Genomic DNA, 15,070 nt, shown 5'->3' with positions numbered 1-15,070 from the left:
TTTCAAATGGAAATCTCTGGAAACTTCAGAAGGCAAGTATGAGGTAGGGCAATTTGCCTGGTGTATTAGTCTATTCTCACACTGCTAATAAAGACATACCCAAGACTGGGTAATTTATACAGGAAAGAGGTTTAGTGAACCCACAGTTCAGCATGGCTGAGGAGGCCTCAGGAAACTTACAATCATGGTGGAACAACACATCCTTCTTCACAAGGCGGCAAAAGAAAGAAATGCAAAGTGAAGCGGGGGGAAGCCCCTTCTAAAACCATCAGATCTCATGAGAACTCACTATCACAGCAGCAGCAGCATGGGGATAACTGCCCTCACAATTCAATTACCTCCCACCAGATCCTTCCCACAACGCGTGGAGATTATGGGAACTACAGTCCATGATGAGAGTTGGATGAGGACACAGCCAAACCATATCACTTGGTCATTTTCATTTTCAGGCTTCACATATAAGTGAGATCCTATAGCATTTGTCTTTCTGTGTCTGGCTTATTTCACTTAGCATAATGTTCTGCAGGTTCATCCACATTGTTACAAGTGGCAGGATTTCCTTCGTTTTTATGGCTGAATAGTATTCTATTATGTATATATATAACATTCTCATCATTCATCCATCACAGCACACTTAAATTGTTTCTGTATCTTAGCTATTGTGAATAGTGCTGCAGTGAAAAGTTGAACTCATCGAAGCAGAGAGTAGATGATGGTTGCCTGGGGTGAAGAGGTAGGTAACTGGGGAGGTATTAGTCAAAGAGTACAAACCTTCACTCATAAGATGAATATATTCTGAGGGTGCAAAGGACAGCATGGTGACTATAGCTAATAATACTGTATTGTGTGCTTGAAATTTACTAAGAGTCTCTCAGTTGTTCTTACCACACACACAGAAAAGGTAAACATGTGAGGTGATAGATGTGTTAACTTGATTGTGGTTATTGTTTCAGAAGGTATACATATATCAAATCATCACATCGTACATCCTAAATATAAACTATTTTCATTTGTTTACTGTACCTCAATAAAGCCGGAAAAATAAAATTTAGACCTGTGTGTCTTGTTTACACACGTAGAGGTCACTTCACAGTTTTATATCAACTCTTAGTGACACAAAGGAACAACAAAAGCAAAATATCAAGTCTGTAGTCATCTCATTGGATAAAATTACCAACTGATGATTTTTTTTTGCCACTCAACATACTATAAAATGAAAATCACTCAAATTATCCTTTGGTTCATTATTAAGAATTATTCATTATTCTAATGGCTCAGATACAGTTCAGGCATAGTAGCCATAAATAAAGACCACCACAGCCAGGAGGAGGATGGCGTTGATGTTCACTATTGTCCTCCACAAGGGCCTCTCAGATGTGTCTGTGAGCTTCTTTCTCAAGGCTTCCTCTTCCTCCTTGGTTAGCTTGGGTCCCTTCTGCAAACCGCAGAACAAGTCATAAGCTTTCTTGAGGCATCCACGTGATTGCTCAGGATAATCTGGAAAAAAGATAAGCAAATGGTTGCAGAAGATCTAGATCACAAAAGAACTAGAAATCCTTGTCAGTGTAGTACCTATGACAGTAAAAAATGATCACAATCACCTGGGACTGTTAAGAGGAATCCCTGAGAAAATGTAGATAAGTTTAATCATATAAAAACAGGCAACTTTTGCATGGCATAAAGTTCAATAAACAAAGTAAAAACAAATGACAAAATGGGGGAAACATTTGCATATTCTATTACAAAGGGTTTAATATCTTTAATATATAATGGGTTTCTAAAAGTCGGTAAGAAAAGGCTATCAACAGCTCATGTCAGCATATTAGAGAGATGAATAAACAGTTGAAAGAAAAAAGACACATGGTTCTCAAGCTCACTCAAAAAAGAGAAATTTAAACTAAACCTATACCACTTTCTTATCTATCAGTGGGAAAAATTCCGAGGTTTCACAACATACTATGCTGGTGAGTTTGCGTGGAAATTAATAAGGGAATTAGTAGCATATTGCAAAATCATATAGGCATGAACCCTTTGACCCAACAACTAAACTCCACAAAATCTATCCCCAACTTATACTGGCAAAAATACAAAAAGACTCATATATATGGCTATCTGTTGCAGCACTAGAAAATTTAATACTTCTAAACTCGAATGTTTATAAAAATCATAAAGTAAGATTATACTTAAAAAATAAATGGTAATGAAAATTATACAAATTAAAAGCTGTGAGATTTAAAACAGTATTGCTTTGAGGAAAATTTATATGGCCTTAGTTATTTATATAGAAAAGAACAATCAAAGAAAAATCAAAAGAAAAATCAAATTTCCACAGGAAATGAATGAGTTAATATCCAACTTAGTAAAAAAAAAAAAAAAAAAGAGAGAATAAACCCAAATAATGTAAATGGAAGGGAATACAAATAAAAACAGGAAGGATGAAATAGAAAAGAAGGAAAATAATAGAAATGACAAAGCCAGACGTTAGTTCTTTGAGAAAAGTAAACTAGACAAATCTTTAGTAAGATTAAGAAAAAAGATAAATCACAAAATATACTAGAGATTGAAAGGGTAACACAACTATAGAGGCAACATAGATGGATAAGTAGACACTATGAATAACTTTATGCCAATATATTTAAAATGTGCACTAAATGGACACAATCCTAGAAATACATAATTTTCCAAAAGTGATTAATGATGAAATGGAAACTCTAAATCATTCCATAGCCATTATATAAATTTGATCAGTAATTAAGATGTGCAACACACACACACACACACACAGAGCCCTTATGGTATTATTGGCAAAATACCAAAATTCAATGGCAACATTATTTCAATCTTATTGAAATATTTTAATAAAATGGAAAAATGGGCTAATTTCTGATTCATTCTATGATAACTCTATAATCTTAATACAAAAACCAAAAACTTAGTACAAAACCAGAAAATGATAGGCCAGTCATACTCAGGAACACTGATATAAAAAATCAAAAGGAACAGAAAGCATTGACTCTTCCTTCACTTTGAAGAAACCAAACCAAAACAGACAAAGCAATTATTGTCCAGTTTAAGACAACATATTGTGAAGTGCTAAACCTTATCTGAGGTTTAAAAAATATTAGGTAAACAAAGAGCCACAGGGATGACTTGATGGAGAAATTTTCATGAAGGAAGTGAGATTAGAACTTAGTTTTAAAGAATAAGCATTTTTTCTCTTAGACAGGAGGTAGAAATATTTTAGGGAGCTTGGCACTTGTGGGGAAAAGTCAGAAAAGCTGTCTGCCTGGAATAGAGGGTATGTTAGAGAAAATACTGAGAAATAAAGTTGGAGAGAAGGTGGGGCTAGATGCTTATTTGCAGTCAATCAAGATTGAACACTCACTATGTAACTAGGAACAGGCGAGTCTGTAACTGATTGTCTGAGATCTCAGTAACTACGGATGGATGATGGGTGGACAAACCAATGGACAGGCAGATGAATAGACGGATTTAATAATATTGCCTTGATTTTTGGAAAGGTAAAAATTTAAAGTTTCAGTTTATCATAAATCTAACAGCCTTTTCAGAAGCTGGATTTAATGACATTAAAAGAAAACCATTAAAAAAGCCTGTGCACAGAGTTCCTACATGAAAACCAAATGTAAATCAAATATTACCTTCTTCAACACCATCATCTGTTTCTTCCTGACTTTTCTCTTCTGCATCTATATCGATTCGCTCCTCTGTACTGTTCCGAAGAACCCAGCACAGGCGGTACAGCTGAACAGGGACCATACGAAAATACATTAGTAATAGGCAAATGTTTGCAATAACATAATACAACGGTACCTTTGTTTATTGTCTGGTTTTTTAAAAAGTCAAACCACACAGGAGAATATAGATTGCAAAGAAAAGGCCTCCTACCACAGTCACTCACCAAAACACACTAATCATTTAAAAAATTTTTTTCTGTTTTTAATTCTTCTGGTTGCTATTCAGAACCTCAAATGATATACTTAAAAATACCTACTTCTGAATTTGTAATTTCAGCAAAGTTGAAGATTTAGCTAACCTACACTATACGCCAGTTTCACTCATTGTCCTTAACATCCAACAGTTATTAGCCACATCATTATTTCATCATTATTTCATTCAGTTTATCTAGTCTTTGCTTTTATAACTTTCAAACTATCTTCTTAAATTCATTTCTGGATTCATCACATTTGGCTGGTATCTATGTGCTATTCTTGAATTCCAGTTGCAATTAGTACGCTTACACACCCCTTTTCCTAACCCACCTCCAAACTGCTGTCAGCTATACCATCATTTTAAACTATTATGCTTTATATAATTTTTATTATTTTCTGTAAATATATTAAGATTTCCATAGTTAGTCTGTATGTTGATTTAAGCATTTGAAAATAAATAGAATTGATGCTGTATGTACCGATTGGACACAAGAAGTAAATATCAGCCCTGGGTCATTCTAAGGAAATTGCTCTAAGTATCAATGGCTTTTTTCTGTTTGTTTCTTTTTAATAAGATGGAGTTTGTATCTTGTTGCCCAACTGGAGTGCAATGGTGCAATCTTGGCTCACTGCAACCTCCGCCTCCTGGGCTCAAGCAATTCTCCTGCCCCAGCCTCCCAAGTAGCTGGGATTACTAAAGGTGGACTGCCAGCATGCCTGGCTTATCTTTGTATTTTTAGTAGAGATGGGGTTTCACTATGTTTTTGACCAGGCTGGTCTCCAACTCCTGACCTCAGATGATCCAACCACCTTGGCCTCCCAAAGTGCTGGGATGACAGGCGTGAGCCACTGTGCCCGGCCTATCAATGGATTTTAAACCTTTATAATCGATCATATTCTAAGTTATGCCTCATTTTAATTTGGCTCATGACTTTCTTGTACAAATTTACTAGAATTTGTAATTGGTTTTATTTGTTCTTGACATATGCCTTCACCTTCTCAATAAGATTCCTAATCATATCTTCATAAGCTCTTATTCACAGGATTTCTTGTACTAGATCCACTTTCTTTGTTAAAAACTCTCTTCTTGGGAGTCCTTCAACTTCTTTTTAACTTGCATAGCGTAATTACTAGTTTTGCTGAAAGACTATCATCCTGGGACATCTCATTTTTGCACTGTTAGGCTAGATTCACAACAGTTTTCATGGCTTTCTCTGAAATAACCATGATATTTGTCAAGTCTATTTTGAAAGTTAAACCTTGCAGCATATTAATGAAACAGAAACATAAATCAGAAAAATGATCTCACTTGGTCCTTCAGACAATATTTTTTTCCTAAAAATTTTTTCCTAAAAAAATTTTTCCTAAAAAAAAAATTGGTTATTTCTATCAGCAAGTAAGAATTTAACATATATATTTATTGAAAAACTGTGTTTTCTAGTGTTCTTTCATCTAACTCAATATTCAGCATAAATATTTAGTTAGGAATTTCAGTGACATGTCCTTGGTAAAACATTTTGAACTGTGCTTATTTCAGGTTTTCCATCCACACATAATCTACTGGCCGCTTCTCAGGAAAATACATAAAGAAGCATTGCTTCAAAAATAATGAGTGATACATTCAAAATATATAAAAGCTACACATATTTAGTCATAAATTCAAACAATTCAAACAATATTAGTATATAAGCAGTATTTATATTTTAAAAACAATTAATTAATATTTGCCAGGCCCCTATAGTGTCTCCCCACTCCCTGAAATGCCTCTTGTTGAAAATCTTAGGTGGATATGCTCTAAGATTTTTTTTTGTATACTTAGACAAACATCTATATGCCTACATGTGTTTTATTTCAGAAAGTGCTATTATACATTATATTATTCTGCACATATTTTTCCACTTAATCATATTATGAACATTTTTTTCAAAGCAAATAATGGAGCTCCCTCGTGTTTCTAAACAGCTGTATAACGTTCAATGCACTGTGTTTGTGCGCTCATTCCTTTTATGATGAAATCTGGATTTTCTCCCAGCTACTTCCTATTTGAAAACTTTTGCAGAGAAAATCCTTATACACATTTTTCCTACTTGAACAAGTATTTATACACAATAAATTCCTAAAACTGGGATTGCTGATTCATAAGTATTCGTAAGTATTTATCCATAAATACTACCCAATTGCTCTACTATCAATTATAAAATCTATGTACTTTCCAACAGTTTTGGACTGTGAGAATTTTCCCACAATGCTAATATTAACCACTAACATTAAATATTATTCATATTAAACATTTTTGCTAAATTGAAAGGCAAAAATGCATCTCATTATTCTATTCTTTCTTTTCCTGCCCCCTGGTACCTTTTACTTTCCCCTCATCTCTGTGCCAGTCAGTGTTCGTGTGGTATATGAAATCCTGTTGGCCCAAACAGGCACAGCCCAGATGACAGCCCTGCTGTGAAATCTTTCCCAGTGTCTTTGGAAACACCAATTATTCTCTTCCTGGTGTCCTATGACAATGCTGTAGATTGACTTACCAACTACACTGTGAAATTTACAAGATATAATGTCCATTTTCTAATCCCTTACTTTTTAATTCACTGCGATTTGCATAAACTAAGTGCAAACTTTTCTTTATTTCAATGACTGAATGAAAATCTTAGGGTTCTTCTAGCTCTAGAGGTACAGTAAATACATTTCCTGGAACTCATACACTAAAAGGTAAATAACTCTTATTTTAAAATTAGCATATATCCATTACTCATCACTCACATGTACATCAGGAATGGGTTTTGTTAAGAGGGAAATTCCCAGGACGACCAGCATGGACCCAAAAAAGAGAATGATGGAAAAGTAGAGATAGTGCACTCCACAGATAATCTTGGGACAGTTACTGGGAGCCAAGCAACTCGGTGTTCCATAAACAAACTCTGTTATCATACGAATGAGGCCCATCGCAAGTCCGACCATTAGACCCCAGAATGCTCCCTGCAAAAGAAGCAAGAAGAAAATCAGAATGTTTAGAAAATATGAGAAGCTTATTCAAGTAAGTCATAATTATAATCCTGCCTGCTTTCTCAGTTAAGGACCCACAAATGGCTAACCTTGGGCACAAGGTTACCGAAGTAGAGAAAATTGCAAATACCCGTGCTTGTTAGTTGGATGCTGCTTTCCATGGTCCTGAACTGTATATACCACTGCACCGTTGTTGATTCTCCAATACTAGGACACTACTGTCTACACTGACCCAAGCTGAAGTTTTCCTTGACTTTTGTTTCACAGTTAGATCAAAACACTTGTGATTTATTTGATAAAATAAGCAGAAGTATCAATTATGTTACACAATTTCCAGAGCTGGTATTAGGTAGTTTTGACAGTTCTGTGAAGCTCTTGATAATTTACTTCTGTGAGGAGTTGATGGGGATGGAAACATGTGTCTGTTCCTCTGCTCAAGATGTTATGCTTTAGAAAAACAGTATTGCATGGAGACTAATGGTATGAGCTTTGGATGGAAGAAGATCTAAGCCTGAATACCAAGATCCCACTTACTAATACTAAGTAACACGTGGAAAGCACATAGATACTAACCCCTCTGCGCCTGTTCCTCATCTGAAAATCATAATAGTAAGGCTAGTACTAAGGAAACATGTAAAGATTAAGGGTACATGATGCCCAATAATCAATTACTTACATATATCAAAATAGCAATGAACACATTTTGAATTCTTACTAGTGTGGTAGGTTTTCTTCTAAGAATTTCACATATTTTATCTCACTTAATCCTCACAACAATCCCATAGGATAGGTGCTATCATTATCTTCATTTTAAAGAGACTCAAGTAATTTGCTTAGGATCACAATACGATTAGGTGGTATAGCCATGATTGGGCCCTGGCAGTCTGCCTCCCAAACATGTTCCTCAACTCTGCACCGTGTATGTATGTAATACTTTGTAATAAACACATAAAGACTGTACTATGAATGTGCGCTATATTTTTATACTTTAGTAAGGATCAGGAATTGTGGCTGACCTCAACTAAAATTAAGATGGGCCATGACTTGCGTAAATAGGGTAGAAAGAATGTATTTTGATACCCCAGTGAAATAAACAATTTTTTCTCACTCCAGCAGGGAAATTTTTTTCCAGTTTTCATTTACCTGTTCATTGACTCTTTTACAGAAGATGGCAAGCACATAGACAGCTGCAATTGGAGGTCCAAGGTAGCTAGAAATTGATTCTGTGTAATGGATTAGCTGTCCATTTTGAGACACTTGTACCAATGGGACCCACACAATGCTCACAACAGTTAATAGAAGAACAAATATCCTGAGAAGAAAACAACATAATTTAAACATTAAACAAAAGCACTATAGGTACTTCCACTGTGCTTTAGTTCTAGAGTTCATTCTTGTTGCCATTCATTGATTTTCCAAACAAAATCAAGCTCCTTGACCATACATAGACCCATGCTGTGCTTAATGGTGATCTTTTAGTAAAATGCCATAAAACAATTGCCTGTCTATAATCAATCATAATAGCTTCATCTATGAGATTAAATATCTATTCATAAAAAGTTAAAATATCAGCGATTAATAACTCCAACACACTATATGTAGTATATCAATTGGAAATAAGTACCACACTATTTCTATTAACCAGCAATTATTTGTACAATAAAGAAAGCAGACTTCCATTTTTTGTTCTTTTCCTAGCTTGCAGGGAACAAAGTTGATTTGCATAGGTTAGAATGGAAACAGCCTCCATCTCAGAATGTTGAGTAAATCGGCAAGAAATGCTAACTTGTGCATTTTACTACTTGAGTACTTCAGCAGATAAAAAGCGTGATAAAGGCTCCTGTTGTCCAGGGAGCATGACTTCTTCACCTTTCCAAACTCCAGCGTTGTCTGTGCTTGTTGTGTGAGTAAATGAACCAACATAATTTACTAGAATGTGCATAAAAGGCCATTCATCTCTCTTTGCTCACATGAAATAGAGAAGCAGTTGTGGGGTGGAGGAAGGAACAAGTATTTGGGCATTTAAACATTTAAAGGAGACAAATGTCTCATTTAAATGTTACAAAATCACTGCATCCTTGCAACAACTAAATGTGATAAACTATGGGAAGTCTTAGCATAATGCCTAAACCACAGTAAGGATTCAATAAATTACACTTACTGTTGGTATTTATTTTTTATCACCATTGGAAGGCAAATCACGTGCTTTCCCAACTCATTCAGTTACAGTTTCCTATCACATGTAGAATAAAATCCTGTCTTGTTATGACTTCAATGGCCCTGCATGACCTCGCCTCCAGGCACCTTTCTGACCTTGCTCTTCACTCTCCCACTGGCTTCTCATGGACGAAACTCACTCCTGGTTGTTCTCAAACATACCACATACGTGACTGTAGGAGGAAAGCAGCCCTCATTGTTCCTTCCCCGAGAGCACCATGGGGTTCACTCCCACACTTCCTGCAGGCTCTGCTCAGACACCACCCCCTCAGAGAGGACTCTCTGAGCACCTGGATGAGGTTGCTTCCATCCTTTCTTCCTACTTTGTCTTTCTAGCGCCTCTGGTCACCTGAGGTAGCACACCTTTATTATCTATCTTCCTGACAAAGGCATACATTCCATGAGGCAGGAATTTTAAAAGCATATGTGTTTTTTTCTTATTTGTGTTTTGTGAGATAGTAGGCATTTGATAACACAGAGAGAGAGGGGAAAAGAACAAGTCATTGTTTTATCATTGAGACTTAAGGAGGATGTGTGTCCAAGATCATATACCTATTAGTGGGACGACTGCATCTTGGGCCTCCTGAACACCAACCGGTACTTTCTCTACTACAGGTATGCTCCTGCCTTCCTGTACTCCCTCTCCTACAGCATTTGTCCAGAGTCAAGCTCTGGGCCAAGTGAGACCTTTGGGTTTTTCCCCAAGTGTTTAATTTGCTAAAGTTATTGTTACTGTCAACAACAAAGGACAGTCTTTTAAATAGTTGGTCAGTTTCTCTTGATACCAATTTCTTTGAAAAGACTAGACAAATTCTGATATCTGACTACAGCAGAACATCACAGAGAAAGAAAATGATTATACTACAACTACACATAGCAACACGGTTGAATGTTGCAAACATAACATGAGCAAAATAAGCCATATTTCAGCAGGTGGCAGTGGCTCACGCCTGTAATCCCAGGACTTTGGGAGGCCGAGGTGGGCAGATCACGAGGTCAAGATATCAAGACCATCTGGCCAACATGGTGAAACTCCGTCTCTACTAAAAGTACAAAAATTAGCCTGGCATGGTGGTGGGTGCCTGTAGTCCCAGCTACTCAGGAGGCCGAGGCAGGAGAATCGCTTGAACTTGGGAGGCAGAGTTGCAGTGAGCCAAGATCGTGCCACTGCACTCCAGCTTGGTGACAGAGCAAGACTCTGTCTTAAAAAAAAAAAACATCGTATTTCAAGGGATACAAATGCAATTATTCTACTTATAATAGCATGAAGTTGGAAAAGACTAAGCTATAGCGTCACAAGTCACAGTGGTTAGCTTTGGAATGATGTAGACCAAGACGAACTTCTGGGTGCTGGCAATTTCCATGTCTTGACTTGATCGATGGTTACATGGTCCTCATTTTGTGACGCATCTCTGAGCTGTGCATCCATGTTTTAACTGTTTTCTTTATGTGTGCTGTACTTTGATTTTTAAAACATTTTACAAAATGCTACGACAGGCCAGGGGCAGTGGCTCACACCTGTAATCCCAGCACTTTGGGAGGCCGAGGAGAATGGATCACCCAAGGTCAGTATTTGGGACCAGCCTGGCCAACACTGTGAATCCCTATCTCTACTAAAATACAACAAATTAGCTGGGCATGGTGGCGGGCACCTGTAATCCCAGTTACTCAGGAGGCTGAGGCAGGAGAATCGCTTGAACCTGGGAGGCAGCAGTTGCAGTGAGTTGGGAGTGTGCCATTGCACTCCAGCCTGGGCAAAAAGAGTGAAACTCTGTCAAAAAAAAAAAAGCCATGATAATATAGGGTCTTCTCGAAAATTGTGAAGGGGAAGAAGGACATTCTGGTATCCATTTTTTCCTCATTTCCTTCCATCTCACTCCCACTATCTTCAAGGCCCCCAGGCTGCTCAGGGTCCCCTGGGTTGACTTAACTCTCCAAGCATCCTCTTGGAATTAGTCTCTTCCCTGCTCCTTTGTAACACAGCCCAATCATTCATGAATATGACTGATAAAGTCCTCTGTGTTCATGTGTAGAAGACGTAATCTGTTACCTCCATGTGATATACACAGAAACTGCTAGAGACAATGCATTCACCTATCAGAGTAGGTGGGAATTTTACACCCCATTAAAATACTAGTGGAGTTTTATGAAGATGTGGATAGGGGGGTGATGTGAGGAGGGGAAGAAATAAGAGCCATTCAGAAGCATTTGAAAGACCGAAAAAGTGATTATTTCATTTAAAGGTATGGTTCAAATTTTTGTATCTGGAAAGTGATCACTTGAATTCGATGTACTCCAATGTCTCGTCCCCGTATCCAGATGCTAGGATTACTTTCACCAAAGTCAAAGGCAAGGGAACTCTAGTTCACTTCTACATCTGCACTTCTCCAGAGGATTCTAGGTGGGAACTCACCGTCCAGCTATCAGGATCTCTTTCTCCGACGCTTGCTTTCGCACCTTGGTGTAGAGGTCAATAGCGAAAAGGGTGCTGGCGCTGTTGAAGATGGAGGTCAGGGAGCTTAAGAGAGAGGCCAGCATGACCGAAAGCATCAAGCCTCGCAGTCCTGGAGCCGGGAGAGGGTACAAGCACTGGTTAGTGGCTGGACAGCGCCTTGCTAAACCAGAGAGCGTTGAAAGGTAAAAGCACCATCCGGAACATTGGTTAACTGATGTCTTTATCAATACACATCAGCATGTGGAGTTTCCTGCATATTTTCCTGGTCACCTGAGAATAATCCAGTATAAATAAGTCAGGCACAGAAAGACAAAACATCACATGTTCTCACTTACTTGTATCATCTAAAAATCAAAAACAATTGAACTCATGGATATAGAGAGCAGAAGGATGGTTACCAGAGGCTGGGAAGGGTAGTGGGGGACTAGGGGTGGTGGCGGGGATGGTTAATGGGTACAAAAAAGAGAGAAAGAATGAATAAGACCTACTGTTTGATAGCAAAGCAGGGTAACCATAATCAGTAATAAGTTAATTGTACATTTTAAAATAACTTAAAGAGTGTAATTGAATTGTTTGTAACTCAAAAAATAAATGCTTGAGGGGACAGATTAAAGCAAAAAGAATTTTAGTCCTAAACATGAACTTAGAGATCATCTACTGGAACCTAGTTTTAGAAGAGAGGAAACAACATCACACCATCTTTCTTTGGGTAGGGGCTGTTGGCTTCCTGAAGACTTAAGAGAACTGGAGAGGAAGAAGTCCAGTAGGCGGTTCTGCTAAACAAGTCTTTGGAGGGGCAAAGCCAAGAGTTTTGAGCCATGATGGGAACTTCATCCTCCAGTTCCCTCTGCCCATTAATAATGGCCCTAAGCCTCCTAGGACAGAGTGTGTGTGGATGGGGAGTATGTGGTGTCATGATTGTGGGCCCTGGTCCCTTCCTCCCTCCTGTGTGTCAGGGTGGAGGAAGGTGGAAGAAGTGTAGCCAACTCTTGATGGGGTACGGGATCACCTGGTCAAGTCCTGAGCTCTGTACCCTGCTCCATTTCTGTTCACCACAGCAATGATCACCTTCTGGCATCCTAATAATTTATGTATTTCCTATGTGGTTTATTTTCTATCTCACACTACTAGATTTTGAGTTCCAAGAGGTAGGGGACTTTGTGCCTATTTCACTGATGTTTTGTTAGCACCAAAGCAGTGCCTGGCACTCAGTAGGCACTCAATAAATAGTTGCAGATTAAATAGATTGAGATCTATTATTTGGTTATCACTAGCCCCAAAAATGCCCTCCAAAAAGAAGGATAAATAGTTTATTCTATTTGGTTTATTTGGTTATCACTAGCCCCCAAAAAGCAGAAAAAATAGTTTACCTCTAGGTCTCGTGTTTACAAGTTTATGACTATGCAACTCTTTTATTGACAAATGGATCATTTAATTTGTTCTTGGCTGCCTCAGAAAACAGTCTTGAATCTGAAGGAGTAAGAATTCTTCTAACAGTAGTTGTACCCGGTTCATCTCTGAAATGTTCAGGCCTAGCACAGAGCTGGTAGCCTGTGGAAGGTGCTCAAGAAATGTCTGATGAGTTGGATTGAATTAATGGAAGGTTAAAGAATTGCACCATAACCCTTCCACGAGACCCATCTGTAAACAGGGCTCTGGGGCTGTCCCAGCAGGGACATTTTCCTACCTTGGGGCATCAGTTCCAGCACCATCGTTGGGTATGCATAGTTAGTGCAGCCAACATCAACGCCACAGTGTTTCACGCATTCAGAAGGTACCACACATGCTACCTTATCTGAGGAAGAATTCAGAAGTGAGTCCAATGAGGCCAAAATAGGCAAAACCAACAACCATTAAACAAAGAGAAAAGTTGTAAGATCATAAGGAAGGAAAGATATTTGCCTGGAAACTGAAGATTCAACTTTGAACTCCATACCACAGATCTGGCCCCTCTATTCCCAAAACACAACCCTAAGTATCTCATCCCTGTAGCCCCCTTACACCGACCAATGGGACAGGGGCTCTCTTGGGACGTGGCCTAGCAAGAGCATTTGAGCAAAGAGAGGGAGTGGACCCCATCCTCTGGGAAAACAGCAAAAAAGTCATTCTTCCAGGAACACAGAACTCAAGAGATTGACAAAAATAGCAACGGGAAGTTAGGTCCTGAGTGTAGTCACATTTAGCCTAGTATCTTTCACCTGCATCTAAGAAGAGGTGACACTTGTGATGGCCAGTTGGGTGACTGTCCCATGTGTCATGATGCCTCACCTCTGTGGCAGTTGCACAATACCTTGTTGGTTTTTTGTTTTTGCTTAAACGACATTATGACAACAGACAGGGAGGCTTGATAAAGAATCACCCAGAAAAATAACACCTCAGCACATTAGCTTCTTTTCACTACTTCCTAATCCTTTTCTATACAGAAATGTCTTTTTTGTAAAACTATGGTAGTTGTTGAGACATTATTTTTCAAGTTTCTTTTTACACTTAGCATCCTAACCTCAGCATTTTCCCAAGTTTTGAGATAGTCTTCAGTCTCCTGTTTTCATTTTTCCATAAAGGAGGTGCACAGTAATTTCTTTGGCCATTTCCCACTAGTTAGATACCTACGCTTTTTTTTTTTTTTTTTGAAGAGATGGGATCTCACTTTGTCACCCAAGCTGTAGTGCAATGGTGCAATCATAGTTCACTGTAGCCTTGAACTCCTGGGCTCAAGCAATCCTCCCGCCTCAGCCTCCCAAGCAGCTGAGACTATAGGAACACACCATCATGCCTAGCTACTTTATCTTATTATTTAGAGATGGGATCTTGCTGTATTGCTCAGGCTGGTCTCAAAGTCCTGGGCCTCAAGCGATTCTCCTGCCTCAGCCTCCCAAGTAGGTGAGATTATAGGCATGAATATTCTTTACCCTTATAAAGAATATTACAAAGCTGCAATAAGAAGGATGCTGGTCCCTTGATGTTCACTTAACAATATTTCAGTGAAATCAACTGATGCCCAGTTGAGAAAACATGATGTGGATTTAGTGTTATCTGATGGATTACCCCGATAAAAATGATTCCTCGATAAGTCAAGAAAGATTTGGTTATATTCTCTTCACTTTTCATAATAAAGGAAGTTGAATTCAACACTAGCAGTTACTCTCAGCTGACTCAGAAATTTACATATCCTCAAACAGCCTGATTCCAAAGCAGTGAAAACTGATTCAGTTCTCCAGTTTTCTCAGAGGGACCAAGACCTTCTCAGTCAGAGATGTCACCAAACTCAGACGGTACAGCTCACTTGACTCAAATTAACCCAATCCTACCTCATCCTGCAGTGTCGTTTTGCCATATTCTCTGGACTTCCTTAAATCTAAGCAACTCATGAAGACAGAACTCACAGACTCAAATGTCTATGAGACAGGCAGATGGTATGACAAGGATAAAGGAACAG

General features: G+C 38.3%; 1 protein-coding gene across 2 annotated transcripts in view; it reads right to left on the bottom strand.

Annotated features, from left to right (window-relative positions):
- Positions 1 to 1,061: 1,061 nt before the first annotated feature.
- The window catches only part of SLC5A4 (solute carrier family 5 member 4), a 36,217-nt gene continuing 22,208 nt past the window's right edge, over positions 1,062 to 15,070 (bottom strand). For both annotated transcript variants that reach the window (XM_077949880.1, XM_077949881.1), the window contains 6 exons: positions 13,322 to 13,429; positions 11,593 to 11,743; positions 8,106 to 8,274; positions 6,720 to 6,935; positions 3,660 to 3,762; positions 1,062 to 1,497 (listed from right to left, as the gene is read on the bottom strand). In XM_077949880.1, the coding sequence (XP_077806006.1) occupies positions 1,286 to 1,497; positions 3,660 to 3,762; positions 6,720 to 6,935; positions 8,106 to 8,274; positions 11,593 to 11,743; positions 13,322 to 13,429 (959 nt within the window). In that variant the 3' untranslated portion in view covers positions 1,062 to 1,285. The remainder of the gene's footprint in view (positions 1,498 to 3,659; positions 3,763 to 6,719; positions 6,936 to 8,105; positions 8,275 to 11,592; positions 11,744 to 13,321; positions 13,430 to 15,070) is intronic.

Source organism: Macaca mulatta, chromosome 10, assembly GCF_049350105.2.
Source record: "Macaca mulatta isolate MMU2019108-1 chromosome 10, T2T-MMU8v2.0, whole genome shotgun sequence".
NCBI classification, from domain to species: Eukaryota; Metazoa; Chordata; class Mammalia; order Primates; family Cercopithecidae; genus Macaca; species Macaca mulatta.
Note: the sequence above shows the minus strand (reverse complement) of the source record. Positions and strands in the feature narration are given on the sequence as shown.